The sequence below is a fragment of the Punica granatum genome, chromosome 8, assembly GCF_007655135.1.
Source record: "Punica granatum isolate Tunisia-2019 chromosome 8, ASM765513v2, whole genome shotgun sequence".
Lineage (NCBI taxonomy): Eukaryota > Viridiplantae > Streptophyta > Magnoliopsida > Myrtales > Lythraceae > Punica > Punica granatum.
This window is the reverse complement of record NC_045134.1, coordinates 9,222,974-9,250,312: the sequence shown is the minus strand read 5'-3', so window position 1 is coordinate 9,250,312 and position 27,339 is coordinate 9,222,974. Positions and strand designations below refer to the sequence as shown.

The 27,339-nt window shown below is 38.8% G+C and overlaps 3 protein-coding genes across 8 annotated transcripts; 2 read left to right on the top strand and 1 right to left on the bottom strand.

Moving 5' to 3' along the window:
- The first annotated feature begins 3,736 nt into the window (after positions 1 to 3,736).
- LOC116189317 (putative disease resistance protein RGA1) lies at positions 3,737 to 13,796 on the top strand. Of its 6 annotated transcripts, XM_031518938.1 has the most exons (13): positions 3,737 to 3,927; positions 4,327 to 4,786; positions 4,878 to 4,933; positions 6,007 to 9,603; positions 9,891 to 10,056; positions 10,159 to 10,244; positions 11,025 to 11,190; positions 11,397 to 11,496; positions 11,712 to 11,859; positions 11,980 to 12,152; positions 12,238 to 12,454; positions 12,540 to 13,270; positions 13,493 to 13,796. In XM_031518938.1, exon 4 carries the CDS (start codon positions 6,016 to 6,018, stop codon positions 9,565 to 9,567), a length of 3,552 nt encoding a protein of 1,183 aa, XP_031374798.1. In that variant the 5' UTR covers positions 3,737 to 3,927; positions 4,327 to 4,786; positions 4,878 to 4,933; positions 6,007 to 6,015; the 3' UTR covers positions 9,568 to 9,603; positions 9,891 to 10,056; positions 10,159 to 10,244; positions 11,025 to 11,190; positions 11,397 to 11,496; positions 11,712 to 11,859; positions 11,980 to 12,152; positions 12,238 to 12,454; positions 12,540 to 13,270; positions 13,493 to 13,796. The 6 variants fall into 6 exon arrangements, with proteins under 6 accessions (XP_031374798.1, XP_031374799.1, XP_031374800.1 ...); XM_031518940.1 differs by lacking the exon at positions 4,327 to 4,786 and having other exon boundaries at positions 3,738 to 3,927; positions 13,496 to 13,796; XM_031518934.1 differs by lacking the exon at positions 4,327 to 4,786 and having other exon boundaries at positions 3,738 to 3,927.
- Positions 13,797 to 15,633: 1,837 nt separating this feature from the next.
- On the bottom strand, positions 15,634 to 23,671 carry LOC116188179 (uncharacterized protein slr1919). The gene is made up of 14 exons (XM_031517366.1): positions 23,081 to 23,671; positions 22,355 to 22,481; positions 21,999 to 22,242; positions 21,830 to 21,871; positions 21,656 to 21,727; positions 21,406 to 21,541; positions 21,147 to 21,304; positions 20,349 to 20,433; positions 19,529 to 19,731; positions 19,241 to 19,402; positions 18,695 to 18,841; positions 17,847 to 18,107; positions 17,063 to 17,338; positions 15,634 to 16,406 (listed from the first exon to the last, which is right to left on the bottom strand). Exons 1-14 carry the CDS (start codon positions 23,136 to 23,138, stop codon positions 16,164 to 16,166), a joined length of 2,214 nt encoding a protein of 737 aa, XP_031373226.1. The 5' UTR covers positions 23,139 to 23,671; the 3' UTR covers positions 15,634 to 16,163.
- A 246-nt stretch (positions 23,672 to 23,917) lies between these two features.
- LOC116188973 (protein MHF1 homolog) lies at positions 23,918 to 25,603 on the top strand. Its single transcript, XM_031518431.1, has 4 exons — positions 23,918 to 24,131; positions 24,261 to 24,332; positions 24,543 to 24,623; positions 25,110 to 25,603. Exons 1-4 carry the CDS (start codon positions 24,053 to 24,055, stop codon positions 25,286 to 25,288), a joined length of 411 nt encoding a protein of 136 aa, XP_031374291.1. The 5' UTR covers positions 23,918 to 24,052; the 3' UTR covers positions 25,289 to 25,603.
- Positions 25,604 to 27,339: the final 1,736 nt, after the last annotated feature.

Genomic DNA, 27,339 nt, shown 5'->3' with positions numbered 1-27,339 from the left:
ACTCGACTGAATTAGTGGGATCCAATTGAACTTTCGAATACTATAGTTCACATCGTAAAAAATATTAGTAACATAGCAAAAATGTGTTCTTTTGGTAATGTAGATAGACACCTCTTAGCTTGGAAAATAGATTACCAACAGAGTGAAAATTTTGACTAACTTAGAAATCCATATTACCATTAATTTGTTTCAACCAAACATGGTAATATAGTGGACCATCAAAATCAGATTCCCAAACCTCATACCAAACGCCTTTCATTTATATGTGTGTATATATATATATATATATATATGTCGTGTATAATTTATACATCATCTTGGCAAATTTTATATTCAAAATATCGGTGCCAGTACAATTTTGATCTTGATTGTAAATATGAAGATCGGCTCAGCCTTCTCTCTTTCATTTGCAGTTGTTTTGCTTCTTCTCTCATGCGGTATGATTTATTTATTCTTTTATTCTTTTACTATGCTGTTATATCAATAATGAAGTTAATTAATTACTTAATTGGCTTTTAAATCCTTTATTTTTTTTTCCGGTGTGCACCTAGGTATACAAAAGCCCAATGGGATTAATCCAATTTAATGAATTATTTTATTTTATTTTATTTTTAGGTACTATGCTTGGAGAGGCAATAGAAATCGCATTCCCGCTTCTTCAGATCTCTCCTTGCTCAGACTTCACATGTGTTCACCGCTGACTCGATACGTATGGCGAGACCATCAATGAAGCCTGTGTCGACCCAGAGCACTATTGCTGCAATACGTTGCCAAAACCGCCGAAGATCACCGGGGGCCAGCTTTAATGCTCAGTATTTCACCTCAATTATCAATGATAATAATTCATTGTTTTATAGAGAAACGAACTTCCGTCAATTCATTTGTTTGAAGAGATTATGATCTAACCTACGTTTTTGCAATAAATGTTAAATAAATCACGAGGGTGTGGCACGGCATAGTATCTATGGTACAACATAGGGTTCCAATCCTACCAGAAATACTTCTTTGCCAGGACGAAGCCCACAGGCATATGACATTAGTCCTAGCTAAGCTAATAGATTGAGTAGACTCTAACCTGTTTACTTTTGGAGAATTTTTTAATTTTATAGGAAAATTTTTTAAACATGAAAAATTGCAAAAAATTTATTTACTATATTAAATTGAATTAATTTTTCTAAGAAAATTTTCTTCTCCGTTATTCCAAATTGTATGTAGATTAGAGAAGCTCTTTTTTTTTTAGTTCTTTAGTTTTTCATTTGTCTATTATTTCCTTTTCTAAATTATAATTAATAGCTTTCCTTCTCTATTGACTTTTTTCATTGATAAATTTATTTCATATCATCTTTTTATGGTAATTACTCCAACTATTCTCATATTAGAAAATTTTCTAACTTAGCATTAGTAAAAATATTTTTACATTTTTCATCGAGAAATAAATATAGAAGAGAAATGGAAATCAATTTTCTAAAAGTAAACGGGGCATGTCTACACTCATTGTACAATAGTGGCCGAATATCTGCATATATGGAATTTAACAATTCTTTGCATGATAAGAAGAGATTTATTTCCCAGTATTCTCTTTCTTCTTCAATCATGAATGTTGATTGTATAACAGTACATTATAAGATGAAAAAAGTAAAAAACTTATTGACAGACCAGGAACGAAATGTCAGTGTACCGGTCTCCTTAATTGCTCCCGCATATCTCGTAGAAAAGGAGAAATAACTGCATTAATTAATCCCGTACTGTCTAAGTCAAACCATAAACAATCAAGAAACTCATAATAAAGAATGACTTGAACCCCTACTACTATCTCCAATGCCACGGGGAATGAAACATCAACAATGGTAACCCATCTCTAATCGGATATTTTAGATCATTCGTCTCTACAAAGGCAAAGGACGTATCATAGATGGCAGCTAAGTAGTACCTTAGCAACGTTGCTGAGGATCTACAAGCCAAGGTCACTAGCTTTCCTCTTCTTGTGCACATACTCTTGTTCTTTTAAACAAATTGAAGCAATGAAATTCAAATATAAGGTCGTCGTGGGCACCTTTAAGGGCTTGCCGAATACAAAAAAGGCTCATAGGAAAGACAGCGAGATGATGTTTTACGGTTTGATCTCTTGATCTTCGGATGGTAAAATGTTCAAACATTTCTAAGCAGTACTTCAACCTCTAAAATAAAAGCTATATATTTAAATATTTTCACCATATATGCCAAATTCCGAAGACAACATATGCGCATTGCCACCTAAAACAAATCGACTCTTCCGAGATCTATTTTCCCATACGATCAAGTGGAATATGGCATAAAATAGAGAGGGAGGATGATGAGAATGACCTTATTTGTTCGCTCATAGTGCGTAATGACACTCTCGCCCCCCCTTGTTTGCGGGCTCCTGCATATGGATTATCTTGACCTTCCTTACAATTCTCCAGTCAATGACCCGCCTTACCGCAGATTATCAAGCCCTTCACTCTCCACATGGTATACCTTTGAAAGCAGCTCCACCGCATGCAGGTCTTAATGTCCCCCCTAAATCAACATCAACGTAGACAATTAGATCTTTCCATATAAATTATAATCACAATTATATTGAAAATTAACTTATTTTCCTGTAAATCATGCAGAGTAATAGCGAAATCTATTAGGATAGTTTGATCCTACAGTGATGAACTTGATACGACAATATGCGGATTAACCTCTTGAGCTAAAGATGAGAATCTCAATTGACTTATCGGGGGCAAAAAAAACTCGATTGACCTATGTTTCACTCGAAACGATTGTTTTTTACATCGATCATATGAAAAAGTTGTCCAATTATTGTATGTACTTCTGGTTGAAAACGAGACACGTTTATATCTGTGTTTTATACCAATAGGACAAAATTGTAGTTTGCCGCTCTCATCGGCTACTAATTGGACATAATTAAAGTTTACGATGTATATATAAACTGAACTAATCCTCCAATAATTGGACGCGTTTATACATTTCTACCAATAGGACAAAATGCAGTGGGCCGCTCTCATCCGCTACTAATTGGACGGAATAGTCAAAAGGTCAGTTTACATAATTAAAGGTTATGATGTATATATAAACGCAACTAATCCTCCACTAATTAGTTCTGTTTTTCTTTACTTTTTCTCTATCTCATGGTCTTTTTTTCATTTAGATGATAAAAAATTCGCTGAAGATATTCCTTTCATAATTTCAGAAAATTAAGCCTAACAATTGTACTTATTGAGATTCTAATTTGTGCTCCTCCTTATGAAAATTAAAACTGCTTTCTTTAGAATATTTTTCAATTGGTTGAAGCAGTCAAATTATGTGCGTCCAAAACTCTCTTTCGGAGTTCATTAACATGTTATAAATATTTGGATAATTATATTTTCCCTCTTTAATAAATACTATTATAAATATAAGTTTCAATAGTATTGCAAAATAACTTAGCAAAAGATATAGGATGATTTGAGCCTACAATGAGGAGCTTGAGGCGATAATGAGCAAATTAACCTCTCGAGCAAAATATAAAAACCTCAATCGACCTTAGTTTGGCTGGAAACTGATTTATTGAGTGGAAAGGATTGGAATGCTGTAATAATATTCAGTTAAGTGTTTATATGTGTAATGGGAACGGTCAAAGAAAAGTCATGAAAGGCTGCTGTTGACTCACTCCCATCTTCCTCTCATCTTCTTCATCAACATGATATTATTAATATTAGCAATAAATATTATTAAAGGACCAATTGCATTTCTCTGACCTGTTCGTCTTCTTCTACCATTCCCCACAGCAGAGAGAGAGAGAGAGAGAGAGAGGAGATTGAGGGACTTGGACGTACTTGAGACAGAGGACCGCCGAAGCGGAAGCGTAGATCGTAAGGCAGAGGCTGCACGATCACAATAACGTTGTTTTCATACTATTCAGTAAGTTCTTGGTATCATTTCTGAGTTATTTGCATCGTTCTTGTTTTGGTTTACCTAGGCCTGAGAGATAAAGCTCTTAGGGTCGTTAATGGCAACTCTTCATAGGAACCTTTATTGACCCAAATTTCTCGATGCTTTCATTGTATTGATCACTATAATACTATAGGATTTTACAGAACCAAATTCGGTTGAATCGTTTGGAAGATATTCTGTTTTCAAGTTTCTACAAACATGATAAAAAGTGATCTTTGAGTCAGTTTTCTGATCTGTTCTCTTCGTCTTTTGGAATTCTTTTGATTCTGATCTGTACCGTGTTGTTTGGAGATTTCTTAGACACCTAAAATGCAGTAATCCAACTTTTGTTGACATAGAAGCACTCTTCCGTTGTTGGCCTGACAGGCAGTTCTGGATTACCCGTTCTAGTGATGCACAACAACTTTGGGAGGCCCATTTAACGCTTACCGATGTCTGATTTCAATGATTTTTGCAAGTACAAATTTGTATTTCAATTTCATATTTCCTGTAATTTTATGGGATTTTCTGAAAATATAAAATTTTAAGGTATTTTGGAAATAAATGCAATTGTCGGGTTTTTGGGCCTCATGAGAGCTTAAATATACACTTAGGTTTTCTGCTTTTATTTTTAGAAAATTATAAAAGAATTGTTGGGTTAGAGATGCGCTTGTGTTGGTATCGATTAAGTCTGTTTCGGGATTTTAAGTTGAAAATACTAATTTTTCGAAAATTTGGATCTTGAACCATAATATTGATTTTAAAAAGTGCTGAATTTTGATAAATTATGTTTTCTAACATGCTAAACAGTCCAAATGGAGTTATGACCCTTTACCGGCAAATAGGGGTATTTTAGTCTTTTCGACTTCGAGGAGTTTTTGAACCATATGCTACATTAGAAGTTGAATATTAGCAGTGACCCTATACTTCGATTACAGGTTTATTTCCTCATCCGAATCTTCGTCTGTGAGTTGACAATTCGGGAATAATAGAGGTAAGTAATCCGGCCTCATTTCTATTATTTGCAAAATAGTGAAATAGAGAAAGGAGAGAAAGAACATTTTTATTATTATCCTAATATATGTGACATAGCGAGAGACGGGGATGTAAGATAGTGGCATATGCCATCACTTGATAGCCTAGAGATTTCAGATTTGATTATCATAGTATGGACTATCGGTACTTCTTTATTAGGTTTTTCATTTCTTTCTACTAAATACATGAGCCTCTTTTTGTAACTGGAAAAAAAAGTACATGCGACTTGAATAGACTTGGATTATATTAACGTAGAGGTAATATAATTAAGATGAGAAATTATTTTCATTAGAATTATATTAGGTCTCTTTACTTATATATGCATTGTATGTATATATGCAAACTTTACAATACATAGCAATTAAATTTTTTTCCAATGAAGAAATTACCAGCTGTAAGAAAGTAGCGTGACTATTTCTTAGTGACATATGTATGAAGAAAGATTTAGTGATTTTAAATTTTAAATTGAACAAAAAATATATATCATCTAGATAGAAAAAAAAGTTCTTCCGATTACTTCCAACATTAGTTTACTTAATTAAGAATTTACATAAAATATATAGGATGACTGGAGCCTGCATTACAACGAGGAACTTGATAAGATCATAAGAAAATTAACCTCTTGAGCAAAAAATAAATAAGAAACAATAAAAACCACAGTCCACCATAGTTTGATGGGAATACGTGCTATGCATGTTAGCAAAAACTAATAAATGTTTTAGTAACGACTACACGAAAAAGCGATCCAATTAGAGTCTATCAAGGATCACATGATTTAGACCGACAAGACAAAATGGAAGGGACTAGTCAAAGGTCATGAAAGGTTCTTCCTGTCTCCCTTTTTCCCATCATCATCAACATATCATCATAATGTAATATTTATTATTGAGTGGTACCATTATCGAGATCAGATCTAGCTTGTTCAAGTTTCTCCCTGCAGTCGTCTTCTTTACCAGTATTGAGAGATCTAGCTATCTAGTTCAAGTTTCTCTCATTCCGTCTTTAATTCTTCCATTGATTATCAATCTGTAGGCAGCGACTATGGCTGAACTGATTCTCGGGCCCGTTGTGGAGTCCATCACCGGACATCTCCTTTCCCTCGTCTCCCAGGAGATCGGACTAGCGCGTGGTGTCAAAGTTGAGCTCCAGAAACTCCAGAGTTCTGTCTCTGCTATTGCTGCCCTGCTTTGTGAGGCTGAGAGGAGACAAGTCCAGGCTGCAGACTTGAAGGACTGGCTCAAGAAGCTGGAAGATGTGCTTTACGATGCTGATGACCTGCTGGATGATTTCTCCACTGAAGTGTTGCGTCGTCGTGGCGTGGTGGGAGGAGGTAATCGGATCCTGAATGAGGTCGGTTTTTTCTTCTCCTCTTCTAACCAACTCGTTTATGCCGATAAGATGGCTCATCGAGTCAAGGATATCAGGGAGAGGATCGACGCCATTTCGAATGATAGGGTCCGTTTTCAGCTCGCGGAAAGCAGTAACCTTGTGAGTTTGGTGGAGAACCGGGTCACGCGAGAAACTTATCCCTATGAGCCACAACCATATGTGATTGGAAGAGACACGGACAAGAAGGAAGTTATCGAGTTCTTACTTAATCCTGATTTTGAGGAGAATGTTTCCGTCCTCCCAATAGTGGGTTTTGGCGGCCTAGGGAAAACGACACTGGCAAGACTCGTATTCAATAATGATAGCGTGAAGGAGTACTTCGAGTTGAAGCTTTGGGTTTGTGTGTCGACCAATTTTGACGTGAAGGATATTCTGGGGAAGATAGTACGAGAATGCATTGCTAGCCTCAACATGAATGAATTGAGAAACTTGCTTGGAGAAGAGCTCGATGGAAAGGATGATATGATGAAAATGTCACGGGATCAGATTCTGGAAAAGGTACTTGCAAAGCTCACCAACATGGATGAGCTGCAAAGAAAGCTGGGGGAAGTGCTCGATGGAAAAAAGTATTTACTCGTGTTAGATGACGTGTGGAATGAGAATCGGCGCGAGTGGTTGAATCTCGAATCATTTCTTCAGAACGGTGCAAAAGGAAGTAAAATATTGGTGACGACTCGCAGTCCTCTTGTGGCCAGAACTATGACTGGAAGATCCCATAAATTGAGTGGCTTAGCCGAGGATGAGTCATTTTCTCTGCTAATGCGAATGGCAATGAAGCAAGAACATGAGTGGAGAAATGAAAACTTAGAATCGATCGCAAAAGAAATTCTAAAGAAGTGTGCGGGAGTTCCCCTCGCAATTACAACGATTGGGCGACTGTTATTATTCTCGAGAAATACGGAAGAAGATTGGTTGAAATTCAAGAATAATGATTTATCGAGAATAAATCAAGAAGAAGGTGACATCATGCCATCCCTTAAGCTAAGCTATAATTTTTTGCCGTCACACTTGAAACGGTGTTTTTCTTATTGTAGCTTGTTTCCGAAAGATTGCAAGTTGGAAAAACGTGAGCTCATTCATCTTTGGATGGCACAGGGATATATCAAACCCCTAAGCAACAGGCAAACAATTGAAGAAGTCGGTCTAGATTATTTCATGGAGCTGCTTTCAAGATCCTTTTTCCAGGATGTGGAGGAAGATCTGTATGGCAGCATCGTGAGCTGCAAAATGCATGATTTGATGCATGACCTTGCACAGTCAGTGTCGGGAAATGACTGCATCACCATTGATAGCTCAAATGTGAAAACCTTCCCTGAAGGAACTCGTCATGTATCTATAGTTGCTGCGGGAGATTATAAGTGGAATGGATTTCATAGGGATGGAAGAGTAAGGTCTGTGCTTTTTATTGGTGGAAAGCTGGAGATTGCGAATGGTTATTTGGATGTTTCTGGTTTTACAAATCTGCGGGCACTACGTCTGCGTTCTGCTAATGTAGAAAAGATATCCAGTTCGATTGGTAAATTGAAGCATTTGAGAAGCCTTGATCTCTCATTTAATGATGAGTTAAGGTATCTTCCGAATTCCATAAGCAAGTTGTGCAATTTGGAGACGCTCAACCTCAGAGAATGTTCGGCTCTAGAAAGATTACCGAGAGGCATTACAAAGTTGGTCAATCTAAGGCAGCTTATTCTGAGTGGATGTCGTAATCTGACACATATGCCAAGAGGAATTGAGAAGTTGACTAGTCTACAAACGTTAGATGTATTCGCGGTTGGGGGGAAATGGTACAACCGAAATGCTGCAAGGCTGAATGAGTTAAGTAGACTTACCGGATTGAGGAGTAAAGAACTGACTATTCGACGCTTGGATAGAGTGGGGAGTACCTCAATAGAGAACTTGGCTCTTCAATCTTTGAAACTAGAATGGCGGGATTTAGTAGACTCAGAAGAGGTTTTGGAGAGACTGAGACCCCATCCAGATCTGAAGGGATTGAGTATATATGGATATAGTGGTGCTAGGCTTTCATCGTGGGTTTATCAACTGCATAGACTAGTCCAGATTGAGATTTCCTTTAATGGTAAATGCAGCCATCTACCACCTCTAGATCAGCTCCCTTTCCTGAAAAAAGTCTCCTTGCAGTTCATGTGGAGTTTGGAGAGCATCGAATTATGGGAGAGTAGTGGGCAGGAGGACAAGGAGAGTGGGATGCCACAGTCTAATAATAATTTCTTTCCATCCTTAGAAGAAATAGAGCTGGAGGGGTTGCGTAAATTCAGGGGATGGGAGAGGAGGACGAGCACCCGAATTGAACGAGAGGCGGATGATCATTCTTCTTCTTCTTCGTTATTAATGCTCCACACGTTCTCTGACAAGGTCAAGGTCTCCATAGAATATTGCCCAGTATTCTCTTACGCGCATGGTCAAAAGCTACGACAACTGGGGGTAACCACGAATAAACAGGTACAGATGTTGCTGAGGGATGCATCTCTAAGCCAAGATCCAACCCCCGTCCTTACTGTAGCGCCAATTCCACCATCGATGATGACTATGACCGCTGTGTCTTCTAAATCTCTCTCCACGCTGACGCAAATCATTTTCAGTGGAATGGAGGATGCAGAGGACTTCCCTGTGGAGTTGTTTCGGTCCCTCCCGTCTCTCCAGTCTCTTGTAATCAGCGAATGCAATCGCCTGAAAGCTCTCCCTGTAAGGGCAATCCTCCAATACCTACCATCCCTTGAGATGCTGGAAATTTCTAACTGCGAAGAGCTTGATTTATCAATGGATGAAGATAGTCACGACGGTGTTGGTGAAGGCATGAACAATCTGCAGCTGCAGGGCATGACTTCTCAGGGGAAGCTACGCGGCTGTCCGCAGCTTGACTTCTCAGGGGAGTCAGGAAATCAACAAGGCATGCCTAATTTGCAATCCGGCGAACCCACTAAACTTCGGAAATTGATATTTTTCTCGATCCCTAAAATGAAGACTCTCCCGTGGTGGATTCAGCACCTCACTAACCTTGAAGAGTTAAAAATCTATCACTGCAGCAATCTGAAGGCTTTGCCTGAGTGGTTTCCCAATCTCACCTCACTCAAACAACTTCTTGTTTTTGGTTGCGGGAAGGAGCTGCCAAGAAGGTGCAGAAGGAATACCAGAGAGGATTGGCCTAAGATTTCTCACATCCAGAATGTAGATGTAGACAATTAGTCTGGTTCATTCAAACTCCTGGCCATCTTATCAAAGGTCAATACGCTTCTCATGTCTTTGTACAATTCACCCGTTTAATTAATGCTTCCATCGAGAGTACAAATTGTTGTCTGTAGATCTCTGCGATTATTGTTCCCTGTCACATCTGATTTCCAAAGTCTCTGCATTTCTGAGTTGAAAAGAGTTGCACGCGAATTACTTCTGTCCAATGTTTCTACTTTTCTGGAATGGATTCACTGAGACGACTTTTGAGCCGAATGTTACTGCTTATGTAATTAGGTTTCCTTTGTCTTTCCTAAACATTTGGTAAACTCAATCTGCAGATAATGTTAAGGGCCTCCTCATATGCTTCCTGCTTTCACGGTACTTAGCTTAAGCTCTTAGACAGCTGAGCGACGCTGACGATCGAGTTCCAGTCTTTAATGACTGGGGAACCTTTGAAAGTCTCTTCTACTTTGATCAATGAAGGTTGTTCTTCTTCCACTCCAGGTATATATCGTACATTTGTGGATAGCAAACAATAAGTGAGATAGCCATTATTTTGACTCCTGACTTGTTTCATCTTCTCTCAACTGCATCAAATTTAAACAGAACGGTACTTCCTGTCAGCTGTCGAGATCATATCGTCCCAAGCTCACAAATTCATCTTCCCGGTCGAGTTTCTGAAAGAGGGACTGGTGAATTGCTGATTTTGTAGTATATATCAACTTCCGAATTTGTCATATTTGAAGAGGGTTGGATATGTTTTACATTAAAAAATCAGCATGTCCACGTAGCACTTCATCTTATATTGCCAAATGTTACTGCTTATGTAATTAGGTTTCCTTTGTCTTTCCTGTGCTTTTGCTGTCTCTAATTTCTTCCAATTAAATTTCTTCGTTCTGTGAGTTCAAGTGATCAGTACAAAGAAATGATCTTATTATTTTTACCCCTTTGTTCGGTGGTAATTAGTATTTGTGTTTCTCAGTGGAAAACTGTTACGCGTGAATTTCTGATCTCCACTTTCATACTCCACTTTCGAAAGCATGCACCAGCATGCCCAAACCCATCAGATCTCTCCTGACCTTATACACCATGCCCTCATGTAACAACATCACTATATATGTCAATTCTCATCTTATTCTCATCAGTACTTGTTTGCACTATGTTCATTGTTTTGATCGATTCCTGAAAGTCTCAGCCATCTGATGATGGAAGGGTGCTATTTGAAATTCTCTTCTATGCAATCTTGTGTAGTTTTGTTGAAAACTGCCAGATATATGAACTGTGCTAAATTCTCGTCGTTTTGAGATTTGATCAAATTTCTTCCTCCATTGTTTCTGCTAGTTTGGATGACTCTTACCATTTGCTAACTGAGTATATTATCCAAGATGACTTTAGGATTACATGTCTGTTGCCGAATAGAGTTCCCTCTCATTTTCTTTTTTCCTGAAGCTCTGGCATACCTCAATCTGCAGGTAATATGAAGGGCCTTCCCTCTCTGCAACCTACTTCCAGTATTTAGCTCAAGCTTTTATACTGCTGAGGAATCTTGGTCGTCGAGGTTCACTTTTCCTCATAGGGGAAAGTTGAAGAATCCTTTACGTTGGTCAATGAAGCTTGTTCTTAGTCCCTCCACTCGAGGTATGTATTACATGTTTTCCAATGTAAAGTCGAAGACTGCTTTACTTCCGATAGTTGAAGAGTAAGCGAGCTAGCAAGTTTTTCTTTTTTACTAATCGCTTGTTTCATCTTCCCTCAATTGCATCAATTTTGAATAGGAAGTTAATTCTTGTAACCTGTCGAGATCGTTTTATCACAATCTCACAAGTTCATCTTCTCAAGTCTAGTTTCTGGAAGAGGGAGGTGCGGAAGTGATGCTGGAGAGGACTGGCATAAGATTTCTCAAATCCAGGAAGTGACCTCAGCTCTGACTCCGATAGAATGCTGGTGAATTTTCTGATCGTCCAAATTATTTGTGTTTCTCAGTCGAAAACTGTTACACGTGAATTTCTGATCTCCACTGTCATACTAGTCTGGAATCTGGATGAATTCGAAGAGATGATTTTTGCGCCAAAGATTACTGGTTATTTGGATTTAGATCTCTCTTGCTGAATTGGTTTCCCTTCATTTCTTTAAAAATTTCGGGCAAATTCAAACTGCAGATGATATGGAGGGCCTCCTCTGCTTCCTGCTTCCAGTCCTGAGCTCTTAAACTGCTGAGCAATGTGGCCCTCGAGTTTCAGTTCTTCTCAAGAGGAGACACTGTCTCCTTATCTATGATCATCGAAGCTTTTCTCATTCCACTCCCAGGTATATATATCGTATGTTTGCAAATGATAAGTTAAAAGAATTGTTCGCCTTTTGATTAGTTAGAGCAAGCGAGATAGCAAGTTTTCTGACTTATGGCCTGTTTCATCTAATTTAAAACAGGACGTTACTTCCTGGAAGATGTTGCCATCATCTTTTCCCAAACTCATTAATCATCTCCCAGCCAAGTTTCTGAAATTGGGAGAGGTGAATTGCTGTCTTGTTGTATCAACTTCCAAACTTCAGCATATGTGAAGAGCGTTTGACAAATTTATCTTGAAAATCAGCATTTTCAGGTACGGCTTATATCCTTGTTCAATGCTGTTCAGATGATTAGTGCAAAGAAACAATCTGATCACTGTTTCGTTCATTTTCTGATAGATGGAAAGGATTTGTCACTTGGTGGTGGCTGGAGAGATGTTCTTGGGGACAAAATAGTGCAACCTCCCCATTCCCGGACTGCGCCTTTTACAAGCTTTTTGCTTGCACTCATCGTTCTTTATCAATGGAATTAGTCTGAAGGCACCAGCTGAGATATGCGAAGTTTAAAAGACTCCATTAGTTTAATCAGCGGAGGCAGTTCTTATTACCCTCTCAGGTATATATCGTACATTTGCAACTGTGAAGTTAATTACTTCCTTATTTTTTGATAATTAAAGATTAACCGAGATTGCTATTTTTAGGTAGCGTCAAATAGCCCTTAGGGATGGATAAGCCGTTGTAGATGAAGTCGGTCATGGCTTATGGGAAAGCGCCCTGAAGAGGCAGCGCCAGCCTCATGACTTCGCAGCCCACGTTCCATGAGTATTTCATCTTCTGGATGTCATCCCAGTTCAGTAGCTCGCCTGGTGCTTTCGCGATAGCGATTCCACTTGCTCTGCAATATTATTATCTAATCGTTTTAGAAACTGAATTGGTACAAATTCTTATAGAGAAGCCTATAAATAGAAGACATATCGAACAGAAGATTACCTTTGTAGACTTCGTTATAGATGTGAGGGAGCTCGGCGAGGTACTTGACAATGAATGTGCGGGCGGCGCTAGCAGTGTCATGGCCTCCGATCAATAGCCCAAGGATCTTATCGGCGATGTCCATCTCGTTCATGTGCTTCCCATCCTCATCAGTGGCCAAGAGCATGTGTGACAGTATGTCCTGTCCTGGGTAGGGGTGGTCTTCCCTTCTGGCAGGTCTATCTTCCTCTGCTTGATGATGGCACCAAGCTCCTTCCTAATGAAGTTGGAGGCCTTGATCGCCTAACTTATTATTTAGCATCTCCCTCACAAGTCACCCGAATTGAAAAGCGAAATCCTTATCGAATCATCGATCGGGGGAAGACGATAAGAATCAGTCCGTTAACAATGGGCAAACTCTTCTACTCACAGCGGCTTCTCATTGTCTTCCTCATATTCGCAGGTACGACATCAATCTTTACTGTAGATCGTTGATCTTCTTGTTAAGCCGATTATGATCTCGTCAGTGTGATGAGTTTCATCCTAAAAAATTATCAAGTGATAGTATGTGGTTTGCTGATATGGCTGTTGAAACAGTAGTTCTTGATCACTATTTCTTGATGAGATGAAAAATAAATAAATATTCTCATGTATTAGTAATTTTAATCTACTTTTCTACTCACAGTAGAAGATGACGAAAAGGGAGACCGAAACGAAGGAGACGAAGATCAGGAGGAGGGAGAGGTGGAAGTTAGGCTCCAATGTATTGAGTTCGGGGGTAGAAGATGAGTAGCAAATGGGGAGTTGAGTACTTCATGGGTCGTCAAAACAGCCAACAGACGGCCTATATTATCATTTGCTAAAAAATGCTAATGTACAACCAATTTCACGGTTTAAATGATTCAATACTTGTTCTCCTCAAGCATGATATGAGATTGGAATATTCTAATGGAAAAAAAGTCACGCTAAGAGTTTTACTTTCAGTATGAGCAGACTCGACTCGAACTGAATAAGTCGATGCCCATTGGACTTTCAAATATCAGTGTGTTGTACTACACTGAATCTATTATTCGTTAATTATTATTCACAAGTAATACTCGCATCTTTGTACTGTGTAATTTTAATGATATCATAAGACAGTTTTTTCCATAAAAAATGTCACATGCACAGCACATAACTCATTTTGACCAGAAAATTGACCAGGCGAGAGTAAAACTCTTATTTTCATAAAGGACAGAGGCCCTCCGCAAATTTGAATAGACCAGGGGCAAATGTTACTTACCCCCAAAGTTGAGGTGAAGAACTGCTTTTGACTATCATTTGTTTGAAGAGATTATGACCTATTCTTACGTTTGAAATTTACATTAAAAATATTATGAAGATATGGTTCAACGGCAGATTACCTGTAATATAGGGATTTGAAATTTACTGAAAGCGTCTCATAACTAGAATTAAACACAAACTCTTGTAAGATTAGTGTTAATTAATAAACTAAGAACACTTGTAATCTCATTGAAAAAAAAGAAAAGGTAAGTACTTTGACTTGTCAATAAGCACATATACATTGCTTCTCGGTCTTTTGAGATCTCCATAATCGGTTTTCCCAACTCGCTTTAGTATATCTTTTCCGTAAATTTTGGTAATAAGGACCTCTTTTGTCATGGTGTAAAATTGACTTATCTCATGATCTCGCAAAGTTTTCATATGGGTCATTGACATATGGTATAAGCTTGAATTTATACCTCTCTTTATAAAAAGGATTAGAGAAAAGTCAAAAGATAATTCGCACATAATATTATAAAGAAATCATAAAAAAACAAAATGAAAATAAATAAAATAAAATAAATCCAATAGCTTGGCATTAGAGCACAATGAAGAAACTCATTATAAATAATGACAAATCGAATCATGACCCCTCTCTAATCAGACGTTCTATATCATTCCCGTTTCTAGCGGCAAAAACATACCATAAGCAGCAGCTAACTAATACCTAGCAATGTCGCGGAGCATCTTTTACGAGCAAGTCACTAGGGGCCAAGGGCAGAGTTGGGCCCGTTACCCGTGCAATAGGGCCACCAGAGTCGAGGCAGAATTCAATCGAGACTGACGGAGCCATGAAGACAAACAGCCAACTAACAAGAATGATCACCGATCCAACATCTAAGAAATGCCTCTTTAGCACGAAAGATACGTCTGAACACTAGTATCATACCGCGTGAGACTCACAAGGTCTCAGTTGCACTGTTATAGATACATGTTCGCGGCAGACGTCGATCTGCCAGAATAATGAAATCCCATGTTTCCTAACAACTGGTGCTTTAATCCTACCCGTGCAATGGGCATTTCCTAATTGTTCTCATCATCCTGAAAAAACAACGGACCACGCAACTCACGCTGCCCACCTACCGCTAGAAAATCAAATCGTGGAAAAAATGAATCTTTACAGCCTTGGGGCGCAAGGCCTTCTGTATAAATGAATATATATAATATACATACCACCACCCCCCCCCCCCCCCCCCCCCCCCCCCCCCCCCCAACCACCCAAAAAAAAAAAAAAGAAAGTTAACTTGACCAACACCCAAATAATTCAGCAAGGCGGCATTTGAATGTCCAAGGAATTCAGCATTGAGCACTATATAAGAACTCTCTTCCAGAAAAGAAACACTCACCTATGGCAATGACGGGACGGGGGGCCTCAGGTTTCCATTAGTTATCGAAGGTCAGTGTATATACTTAGCTTTCCTCTACTTGTGCACGTAACTCTCATTTTTCGACAAACTAAAGCAATGAAACACAGACCAAAGGTCATCGTGGAGGCTTGCAAAATACTAAAAGGTGCTTATCAGAAAGGACGGCAATACAATGTTCTATGCTTTTCGATCTTCTGATGTTCTGGAGCATAAAAGGTTCGAACATCTCAAAGCAAAGGTCTAGAATTTCAGCCTCTCAAACAAAGCTATTTAATCAACTATTTTCACTATCCCGGTACCTAAGGAGCACATATCCACAGTTTTCCCTAAAACAAATTAACTCTTCCGAGATCTATTTTCTCACTAAGAGTAGAATGGCATAACACAGAGGGAGGACAATGAGGATGGCCTTGTATGTTCGCTCGTCGTGCGTAATGGCACCATTGCCTTGCCGACAATTCCTTCGTTGATCTGAGTCCTCCTTCTGCTCCAGTTTTCAAGGTACTTGCTTTCCCCATTTTTGCCCTCTCAGGCCATGGTCTTGAACTTCGCAAGCTGCATCAGCCTACAACTACCAAAAGATTTGTACTACTACACGAATAAAGGTCAAAATTGGCTTTTGCGTGAAAAGGAAGGTACACCATGACTAATTACTTGGCGTCTCCCTCACAATTCACCTGAATCGTCCACCACCTTATGAAGAATTCTAGAGATACAAACCCAAGAAGTCTCGGGAAGCTTAATACTAGAATGAAATAGTAAAGTCGAAACTATGTCCATCATGAATCCTTGGAAATCAGGCTTCACAACCATACGGATTAACATAGCTGACCACAACTCAGGTGCCATCTTTACTGCCTGATACAGAGATTTAAACCCCTTGACCACCCTCGTGAGCATAGCATGATCCTGAAGAAAACAAAAGTTTATGTTTCAAGAGGTATTTGATATGTGAAGATCTCTTATATTTTCAGTCATCTTGAACAGAAATTTCATAAAGTCCTGCTACAGATAACAATACGGTCAGATGATCGAATTGGAGGAACTGGATGCATGGCCTATCATGCTGATCAAATTCCAACTGAAGCATAGTATACACGCTAAGTAAATAGCTCAATGATCTTTTGCTATTTTGGGATTCTTATTTAGCAAGGGATTCATGGTGGAGCTAATTATGCCAAAAGCCTTCTGAACCCCCATCCAGGCCTTAAAACAAAACCCTTGTGGGTGATTTCACTGCCTTGAACAAGGACATGAGGATAAGAACGTGGAATGTATTGACAACTCCCGGTGCACTATTTTAACCAGTCGACCAAACCTAGAGGAGTGTGTGGGTCTTAGCATGCTGTTAATGACAGGAACTGCCGTTGATTGGCCACAACTATTGCAACATTACCGACTTTGATCAATTATCCTGTTGTTGTAATCTAATCGTGGAACTACCAACCTCTCCAGAAGATATATCAAGTCAAGATCCAACTGACTTAACCGTGTAATCTTCCTGAAACCTCAATTACCAACTATGGTTCAACTGCCACAAAATCAAGTAAATGCATGAAACTGACCTCAGAATGTGATTTTTCAGTGGCTTCAACGTTCTCATTCAATATGCAACCAAGTACTTCGTCCTGTAGAAAAGCATCGGCTGCTTTGATTATATCCCGAAGAAGAAATATCCGGACCCTTGAACCCTTTTCAGACAAGATGAACTGTAAAAGATCTTCAGTAGCAGCAACAACAGCACGCATGTCAAATGATTTCCAGCCCATAGAATTTGAAGAATCTTCTTCATCGTTAGAAGGTTCTGCCGATTCAGATGCCTGATCAGATATCGCAGCCACCTGAAGAGAAGCATGAGATGAAATTAATATTAGAGACTGTATTGTAATTCAAGCATGCATAGCCATTGTCAACGGCCTAATTAGATATGAGCTTAATGATCAAATATGATGTCGCGCTCTTATATTATTATAAAAAGCAAAAGTCAGCTGAGAAAAAACACTCCAACAAATCATCCTTTCAAGCCAGAGAGAGAGAGAGAGAGACTCTCCAATAAACAGAAATGATAAGCAATTTAGGGTCCTCCAGAAGTATAGTAGTTGGACAATATGGCTTCATTAGATGCTAGAGAAGGAGACATGTTTCCAATTTTCTTCCCACCATAAACAGAAAAACATGTGGGATGGCTAAAATATGTCAGGAAGTCAAATCATCACATTCTTTTCATTTAATATTCATTTTTGCTTTATCATGAAGAGGAAATTGAACTGAAATATTTTTTTCCAGGTTTTCTACAATCAAATAAGAATATAAGTTATCTAGAAGGAAGAAAAAGGAGGAACAACCCACCAGACGTTCTAACCGATTCCATCGAATAGACCCATCATTACGAATGAGAAGTTCCAGCAAAATTTTTCTCATGTCAGGATTCGGGTCTGCAAGAAGTCTCCCTATGACAAAAGGATATGCCGTCTCAATGACTTTGAAGTCGGGATCGAGAACTTTTGCTGTGCCTTCCAATGATCCAAGTGCCCTTATTACAAGAGCATAATCAGGTGGCAGTGAAAAATTGAACTCGTACATAACATCATATAGCTGGTGCATTACTCCCTGAAATTCAAAGCAACAAAAGCAGAATAGAGATTGTTACCACTAAACTTCCGTTTAAGATGGGGAAAACACAAAACCTCAAAGAACCCAGTGCTTCTGGTCAGATCTTGCATACATGAATTCTAAAAGAACTGACAGCTAGAACCATATAGAAGCATGCTGCTGCGAGAATGTGATAGTTGGAGAATAACCCCAGTTACAGGATTCACCCAGAAAATCATGCTAACTGACCAAAGAAAAAGAAGTAATACATTCTAGCTTATTTTGGTTGGAAAGATCCAGGTAAAAGATGCCATGTATTTTTCTATTACTTTCTTGATGACGTATTATATTATCTTGTGGCCTTTCTAAGTTTCAGCTAAAAGCTACAAATTGTAGTTAAGCGCTTATAAAACCCCTCTCATTTTGGCAATTGCACATTTGCAGCTAACACGTATACCTTTGTTTTTTGTGTGTGTGAGGAAGTAAATCAGATATTAAAAAATGTCTCCATTTGGTAATTCTGATGGAATTGACAAAAGTATACAGCATAAGAAAAAGGTTCAGGAAATCACAGGAGCCAAGTTCCTGTGAATCTCATTACAAACCTGGAAATCATTAGATTGTCTAGTCCCAACAAAAGATGCCCGTAATGCATCTGAAACTGCTCGAACATCAACCCCTTCAGGAATAAATCCCAAAGAGAGAAAGTCATTTGCTAGGCCCAAAGAGTCACGATTAACGAAGTGCACGAGCTGAAAGAAAGAAAAACTGATCAAGCGGTTCAGAATCCCAGTCAAACTGCAGACAAAACTGGCATATTATCACACTTCAGGATGAAGTATCTCAGCAGCAAGTATGTTCATCAAATATAAAGTGTCCCAAATAAAGTACAAAACCAAGCGCATGAATTGAAAAATAGCTATTACTGAAATGAAAAGGGAATGTCCCAACATGAGACTGAGGTCTGGGGACTACATAACAAAATAATATGTCAATTATAGCACGTCCATATTTTACAAAGTTGACAATCTTAACAGAAAAACTGCTGAAATGTCAGAGTATAAACTCTAAGGGGAAAAAAAAAATTCAAATGATCCAACACCAAGAGTAATAGAGCTTACAGCACAATTTTTAACATCAAAGGTGCTTACCACTTGAATAAGTCCAACACGATAATGACGAGGTATGTCTCCCATCATGCCAAAGTCAAAATAGGCAAGAGATCCATCACGAGTAGCAACAAGATTCCCAGGGTGTGGATCAGCATGAAAAAATCCTACCTCAAGTAGTTGTCTCAACGAGCAGTATACTCCCTGTGGGAATACAAATGATAAGTTGCACTTTTCCAGTTTCCACTCGAGCACCTTGAAAAGACTAATCTCATCCACATCACAATAACTATCCGACCTGTCAATAAGCCAAGCATTTTGCACCAATACCTGATCAATGAGTTTCCTTCTGTCCAAACAGGCCTTACTCAGGTTAAGTTCATCAGTGAGCTTAATTCCATCTATCCATTCCATTGTAAGAACTGCTTTACGAGTAAGGTCCCAGTATATTTTTGGAACTTTGACTGAGTTTGGATTCTTGGACTTGGCAGTATTCCCTCCTGTTGCTTCTGACTGAATCCTCTGGTCATTGGCTGTTGACAAATTGGAAGAAACTTATAATAATTTCCAGTTCATCATAAACCATAGAAATAAATTTCTGCAGAAACAGCTTTCCAGCTTACACCACAGGCCAAAACCAAAAAGTTCTCAGCTAGCTACCCAAACTGAAATCTCAGGCAACCTTACCGCCAATGAGTCTTTCCTTAAGTTATAAAGAACGATACAAGAAATATTACAATTTACATGTACGGATAGTCATTTAATATCAACTTTGTTATTCAGCTCTGAATTTATTTATTTATTTTAATGAAGAAAATTTAGTCCTCCAGGACCCCATTGATTTCCACATCACCCATGGGAGCAGTCAATCTTGTAAGCAAGCACACAAGTGGTGGCCTTCAAGAACTCTGCAGCAAGTGAATATCGAGACGAACGGCCTCTCTGGGTCTATAGTTGAGGGCGATTGACACAGATTACTTGCCACATTTGAAGGTTAGCTCAGGTATTTTGGACAGGAATGGCAGAAAAATCTGCATGGAGATGGTAGATCCAAAATATTTAATGCAGTAGCACTATCCCCTGCTGCCCCTATATACATGATGCATGACTTGGATGCAGTCACATGATAAAGGGAGTTATTATAACTCACATCGGTAAGAGCCATAGAGAGTAGCAAAGCGTTCAGCATTTTTCCCTTCAATGACATAATCAATTTCAGCAAACATATGCCTTACCTGTGTCAATAGAGACCAAACATGTCCATGAAAAAAATAAGACACAGATGAACAACTAAGGAATGCAAGACCTAATACAAATTTGGCATTCAAATCTTAAGCATGTAAGCATCGCAGTACTGAGAATGCTGACTGTCCGACTAATTAAACAACACATTTCACGACTAGTTCTCCTTTCCTGACACTTGTATGCTGATATACAATCACAAGCAGGTCCAGGCTAAGGTAGGCAATCATGTATGTAGAAATTGAATCATTCTGGATGAATATTTGAGGACTATACCCAACACATTCCTTATAATTCTTTACACATTATGAGGATACCCAAAGTAGCAAACTTGGTTAGAAGCAGAATTTATCGAAAGGAAAATATGACTCTGTCCTCTGCATAGTCATATATGTTTTAAGCAGAAATTTCCAGAATAATCATTCGAGAAGAAACCTTTCAAACTCCCATACCATGTTTTCCTACAAATCCACAGAATCCCTCAAGGATGCCTTTGCCTAGCCTCGAAAATACATCAATAATCTAGTGATAAACACTTATCAAACTGAACTTTGAATAATGCAACAAACATCCATTAAAAGTAATGCAGGTTAAGACTTTGATCCTTCATACGACTTTGTTTATTCCTAACATTATAAGTCAACAACCATATGGGAATATTTTCTGAAAATGTTGACATACTAAATGGCCAGTGAGACGGGATTACCACTTCATTTACAGCCACTAATAAGTCCTTGCGTGCCTTGGCAAACCGCTTTAGTTGGCCTCCCATCATATGAAACAACATGGCATCAAGGGTTAATGCAAGTGGCATCCCAGGTCTCTGTACCTTAACAGCTACAAGCTCTCCAGAATGCAAGTGAGCTGCAACAGTTGTAACAAAGAAAACTTGGTATGGACTTTCCAGAACAAACCCAAGCAGAGTTTTTCCTTTGCAGAACAAAAATATCTCCAGTGTTTCTGACCTTTATACACTTGGCCTAATGATGCTGCTGCAATTGGCTCTGGACTTATGTCAGCAAACATCTTTGAAATGGGAACACCCAACTGGGTTTCAATAGATTTAATAGCGACAGGAGTTGGAAATGGGGGTATTTGATCCTAGCAGAACAGAAAAGTTTCTGCTGTAAAATGATTCAAAAAAGTATGAAAGAACTTCAGCACAGCTCTAAGAGCATCTCAGAACATAAGTTATGGAAGATAGAGCTACTTTACCTGTAATTTAGCAAGCTCCTGGCAATATATGGTTGGCAATATATCAGGTCTGGTGCTCAGAGCTTGGCCAAGCTGTAAAGTAAACAATTTTATCTTCCCATAAAACCATTACCGATAAACACTACTCTGAAGCTTCTATCGAGAAGCCAGAACAATAACAGAAGTTTTACTTACCTTGATATAGAAAGGCCCCAAACATATAAGTGTTTCTCGAAACTGCAATAGATCATGGGGTGTTACTTACTCATGTTTGAAAACCCAACAATTGGTAGAAGTAGCAGCACTACCAAGATGCAGAAATTTCAATATATAGACACAGTGACTCGTGAACTATGTGAAGTACCTTGATGGCTCTTCTGTTCATATCTTGGACAAAGAACTGCCATAGGGTCAACTTCAACACATAGAATGAAATAATTGCCGCTCTATAGAAAGCTAAAAATGGACCAAAGTGATAGACAACTGATAATCCCTTGGAGCTATCTCCAAGAGCATGTCCAAATTCACTTTCTAGTGATTCCTTCCTCAATTTAGCATACTCTGCAGATGGCCTCTCACCGTGAATGCTGGTGTAGCCAGTCGAGAACCTAGAACACACGAGCCCATTACTTCTTGAAAACAATAGCTCAAACTCAGAGACAAATTATCATTAATGCAATGCCTAACAACTCTTACACAAAAAGCAAGTTTTCCACTTACAAACATTGTTGTGAAAAGACTGGTGGCAACCAACTATTTTTCCTCTGAGTCATTTGAATATCTTTCATCACATAGAACCCTAAATAGCTCACCCCAGTGCCTTCAATGTTATTTCCAAGGCACAAAACTGCAACCAAAACCAAAATGCCAGCCAAAGGTAAGCAATGTAACTCTTCCATAACTAGCTGACGAGGGCCTGATACCAATAGAAACATAATTGCATGACAAACCAAATGGACATTTCCCAACTCCTAAAAGCAGCAAAATCGAACCCGAATCATAAACATCTGCCAATATCCTTTAAAGGCGACCAAGAAGCACGACTTTATGCTATCACCACAGCTTAACATGATATCACTACCTAATAATTCGAATCAGGCTAGTTAAAAAAAGGGATTAAAAAACCAATTTAAGAATTACTACTGGATTTATGACATGCACCTTCTTGTTGTCTCTTCACACACTGTTACTACTAAAAAAATGGAGCAATACATGGAAACTACAATAACTGCAATACGGTTTTGTTCTCCTGTAGTCGTGCAATGGAAATAGCAACAATTCCGAACAAAATTTCATCCTAAATCGCCGGGGAAATGATGAACAGAAGGAAACCAACAAGTCCAAAGCCTTTGCTGCATTTTAGCAGTGGAAGCTCTAGAATTGATCAAAGCATCAGAATATCAACTCAGCTGCCGAGCGGGAGTCGGGAAAGGAGGAGAGGAGTACTCTTGGAGAGCACAGCAGACCGGCGGTGGCGCCTGAGGCTTCCGAAGACATTCCTCATCGGACGAGATCGAATGTGGCGCGAGCTGCGTGTTCACGAATCCATGCCAAACCTCTGCATGGCAACTGTTCGGTGAATTGCCTCAGTGATAGAGCCACCGATACTCAGCATGAGCGCCGCCGCTGGGAGACTGAGGAAGAGAGGCCGAGCGAGCGAGCGAGCGAGCGAGCGGTCCGTGCTTGAGTAATCAGAGAGTTGCCACGTGGATCGGCGTTAGATGGACTACAGGGCTGCCACGTCGCGTACACGTGGCAGCTCCGGGGATACCCAGAAGCCATGAGCCATGCCTAGCCTTGGTTGCTCGTCCGCTGACGACGTATTGCCGTCGCGTAAAAGCCCTTAGCTTCATACGCTATTGACCAGCGCGCATTTCTATCTTTTATCTTGCTTACTTACCTAGGGAATAAGAAGTATATGATTGTTGCTCGGACGGAACGACGTGGTTATGGTTTCGTGGTTATGGTTTACTTGATCATTGGGGTGATCTTTTATGGAACACGTTGAGAGTCCTAGGTTTGCACTAGAACTTCCATGTCTCTTAATCGACTCACGTCATAAAAAGTTGACATATCGCATTGCATAATTGTCCCGCAAAAGGAGAGTAGGAATTTGTATGTGGGAACAAGTCTCTACATCCACCGACTGAGTGGACGGAAAATTGCTGACGAATTAAGCCCATTACGGCCCATCGGGCCCAATTTTTGTAGTGGGCCCATATTCCATCCTACTAAATCTATTCTCTGCCAACAGAGAAATCAAACGTTATGGCCCCATGTTCTTTGCGCTTTTCTCGCCCATGAAAATCAAGAGCAGATCCTTAATACAGGGAGAAAAATTATCTCCTTTTCTTTTTTTTAATGTGTAATTAGGAAATTTTAACCAAAACAAATAGAGAGTTGGCATATAATCCAACAATGGAAGAAGAAGATGAAGTGGTGAACCTCCTGAGAGATCGATTCAGGCTCTCCGGGATCTCCATTGCCGAAGTCGAAGGTTCAATTCTGCTCCATTCATTACTTACGATCGTGTGGTTTGTTCTTTTTCCGAGTACACTACGTGAATTTCTTCTCCGTGGTGCATTTGACGAATCCGATGAACTTCTCCTTTGATATCCTCAAGCAGCCAAGAGAAATGACGTCCATATACAGGAACATGTATCAGTTTGCATTGCCGATTTAGCCTTCAAATATGCAGGTTCGAGTTTTTCTTCTTGCAATTTCTTACATTATCCATCTTTCCTATGCTTTGTTAGCGATATGTACTTAGGCATCTCGATCACCGGGGTCGAATGATACGTGAGCCAAATAAGAACTTTAAATTGATAACGCGTGCTAGATATAAGTTTTCCGACTGCAAGCGCGTTCACTTGATTGATGGAGCATGTTTTCTGGTGCACGAAAGCAGAACACCTGGCAAAGGACCTCCAGTTATTCGCATGGCATGCGAGGCGTAAGACTGTGAAAATGGAAGACGTGATCATCTCGAGTGAGTATCAGTATCCTTTTTATGTTGTTTACCTGAAAAACGCTCAGGACGAAATGTAGAAGCCGGCGGAAAATGGTTTTCTCATTTCTCACATACTTGCCCGGTCCTGCAGTAGTAAGAAAACCAGTTTCTGGGAAACCTTTTTAATTGGATCGGAGAAATAAACTTCGCTCAGAAGAAAACCTTGAATGTTCTGTTTAATGCAGCAGTGTCCAAGACCAAATGTCCCAAACAGTCTCAACGAAAAACAAAATCCAAATGAAAAGCGATTGTAGCAAATGAAATGAACCTAACATTTTCCGCGCATATGGTACTTTATTAGTAAAGTACGAGGGAATATGACTTCACCACATTATCGTTTGTGTATTATCATAATTCAATACCCGTCCTTCTGTTGCGTCGAGCAGGCTCTCTTTTTCGGTTTTTCTTCTTTCGTATTCATCATGAATGCATTTCTTGCGTTATTGACTTCGAAATTTGAATTAGCTCACAGGAATGAAAACCTAGCAGCTTCAGCGAGGTCCTTCTGCGATAATTTGGCTACAAAAGCTCCCAAGTCGGAGAGGAGGCCTAGGAGGAGCAAGCTGTTGATAACCGATGACAAGGCTGCCTCGAGTTTGGACCTTGAAGATCAAGAGCAAGAAGATATTACTCCAACTGATTAATCAAGAACCGATTAGTTCTGCTGTTACCACACGATAGAAGGCACTATTTTTATTAAATGTGGTAAAAGATAGAACTGTAGATCCTGTGCTAGTATGATCGATGTGTGTCACCGCTACGGGGATTTTTTTTTTTTGGGTAGGTATTCCGGCAAGAATAGTAGGCACGGGCATCAATTTTTTAATAATCTCATTTTCTTGGTGTTATAATACAGCTTCAGAAAGAGTAATGATCGATCAGGTTCAGATGAAGCTTTCATTTTCAATGACCATTGCCTTCGAAGCATTCCTGGTCGCCTGCTCGAATGACTTTTAAGGTGTTTTATATCATAGTAGTTAGTCTCGGGTACTTCTTCCTCTTATTTTCCATTAGGCCTCATTTTTAAATTTTAATAATGAGTAAGAAATTCATACATGATATCTAACAAGATTAAACTTTTAAAACAGATGATTATGATAACCTCAAATATTATAACAGACGCCCCATTCATGTGCATCCCGTTTCTTAGGCATACTATTCATATATCAAAACATCGATCGACAAGACAACGTGATTTTGAATCTGGCGTGTCTTACAAGAGTTTGCATTTAGATTTAGCGTGTCTTACAAGAATTGACCATTACCAACTTAAAATCCCCAAGAAGCATCCTGTCTGATAAACATACCACCACAATTGGCAAAAACACAACCTTTTCCTTGGCATCCTATAATCTTCGGGCAATGTGGAAGTCTGATGTGGTCACTTTGCCCCGTTTCCCCTGCTTTACTTCCAAGAACAGCATTTGCCCACCTTGATGGAGAAAACTAAAGGCAAGTCACCTATCACGAAATATCCGATTAATCATGTCTCAGAAAAAAAATTGAAAGACAATACGTTGTGGAATAATGGTTAGCTATTCATAGAGAAATATCTAACGTGAGGGGGTCGAAATACACATTGTATATGGGGGTGATATTAAATTTCAGCACGTTGCGGGATGATAGTTAACCGGAATTTTGGATTTGCTTTCTGTTAGATCATACCATTAGAATGATTTGATTGCTTGCTTGTCGATGGTTTCTAAGAATGGAAACTCTTGTGATGAGATGAGAAATTGCAAAAGTGATGCGTACAAATGCTACCCATTGAACTTTATTTTCAATTGCCTGAAAAATTACCCGAGTTTTATTTTCGTTTTTTCATCCAATTACTGGTTTTAGACCAACCAAACCGTGTTTTTTTTTTCTAATTTTAGAATGGCGTTGGATTCACCACCGTGCGGATCACCCCTCAGTCGCTCTCTTCGTGACCCGTCTAAGACGGTGGTGCCAGCGCTGGAGGAAGCCCAGCCACCCCCTCCCTCTTCTTCCCCATCTTCTTTTTTCGCATGCTAGGTTTTAAATTTTTTAAATAATTTATAATCTTTTCCCAACTTTTATAATTTCTGAAATTTAAATAGATAATCGAATTCTACAGTTTGGTCAATAAAACCACTTATTGATTTGGTGTATTGACGGGTTAACGTGGCGCAAAATAATTGGTACATTAATTAAGACGACGTGAAAAACAAAAATGCTAGCAATATAATGGATGAAGAACTCAAAAGCAAAATGTGAAGAATTATAGTAAAAATTTTGGAATCCAAATTAAAAGTAAGAAAATCTTTATTTAGAAATAGAATTAAATTCCATTACAAATCTACACTTCATTTTTTCGTAAATTCAATAATATATTCATGGCTATTTTATCTTTTTATTATATTTAATAATAAATTTTCATACATATATTTTCATCTTCATTATTATAATTAATTTTTTAATAATAAATTTATCCACTCCACTCCGTCCCTCATTCAATTCAATAACATTTATTTGGTTTTGTAATATTATTTTAGAATCACAATTCTACCTTAACTCTACTCACTACAAAACAAAATAACTTATACAAAATCAAAGAGTGTACTACATTTATATCACTTTTTTCCACAACAAAACAACATAACTCATATAAAGTCAAGAGTGTGCTTCATTTATACCACTCTTTTTCAAAATTAAATTTTAATTTTAAAATTTT

Coding starts and splice junctions, on each gene's coding strand:
- LOC116189317 (XM_031518939.1), top strand. CDS start 6,016: ATGGCTGAACTGATTCTCGGGCCCGTTGTGGAGTCCATCACCGGACAT.
- LOC116188179 (XM_031517366.1), bottom strand. CDS start 23,138: ATGAGGAATGTCTTCGGAAGCCTCAGGCGCCACCGCCGGTCTGCTGTG. Junction 21,305..21,405: donor ATTAGGCCAAGTGTATAAAG/GTCAGAAACACT, acceptor CAACTGTTGCAG/CTCACTTGCATTCTGGAGAG. Junction 16,407..17,062: donor CTGAAAAATCACATTCTGAG/GTCAGTTTCATG, acceptor TGTTTTCTTCAG/GATCATGCTATGCTCACGAG.
- LOC116188973 (XM_031518431.1), top strand. CDS start 24,053: ATGGAAGAAGAAGATGAAGTGGTGAACCTCCTGAGAGATCGATTCAGG. Junction 24,132..24,260: donor CTCCATTGCCGAAGTCGAAG/GTTCAATTCTGC, acceptor ATCCTCAAGCAG/CCAAGAGAAATGACGTCCAT. Junction 24,333..24,542: donor TTTAGCCTTCAAATATGCAG/GTTCGAGTTTTT, acceptor GCACGAAAGCAG/AACACCTGGCAAAGGACCTC.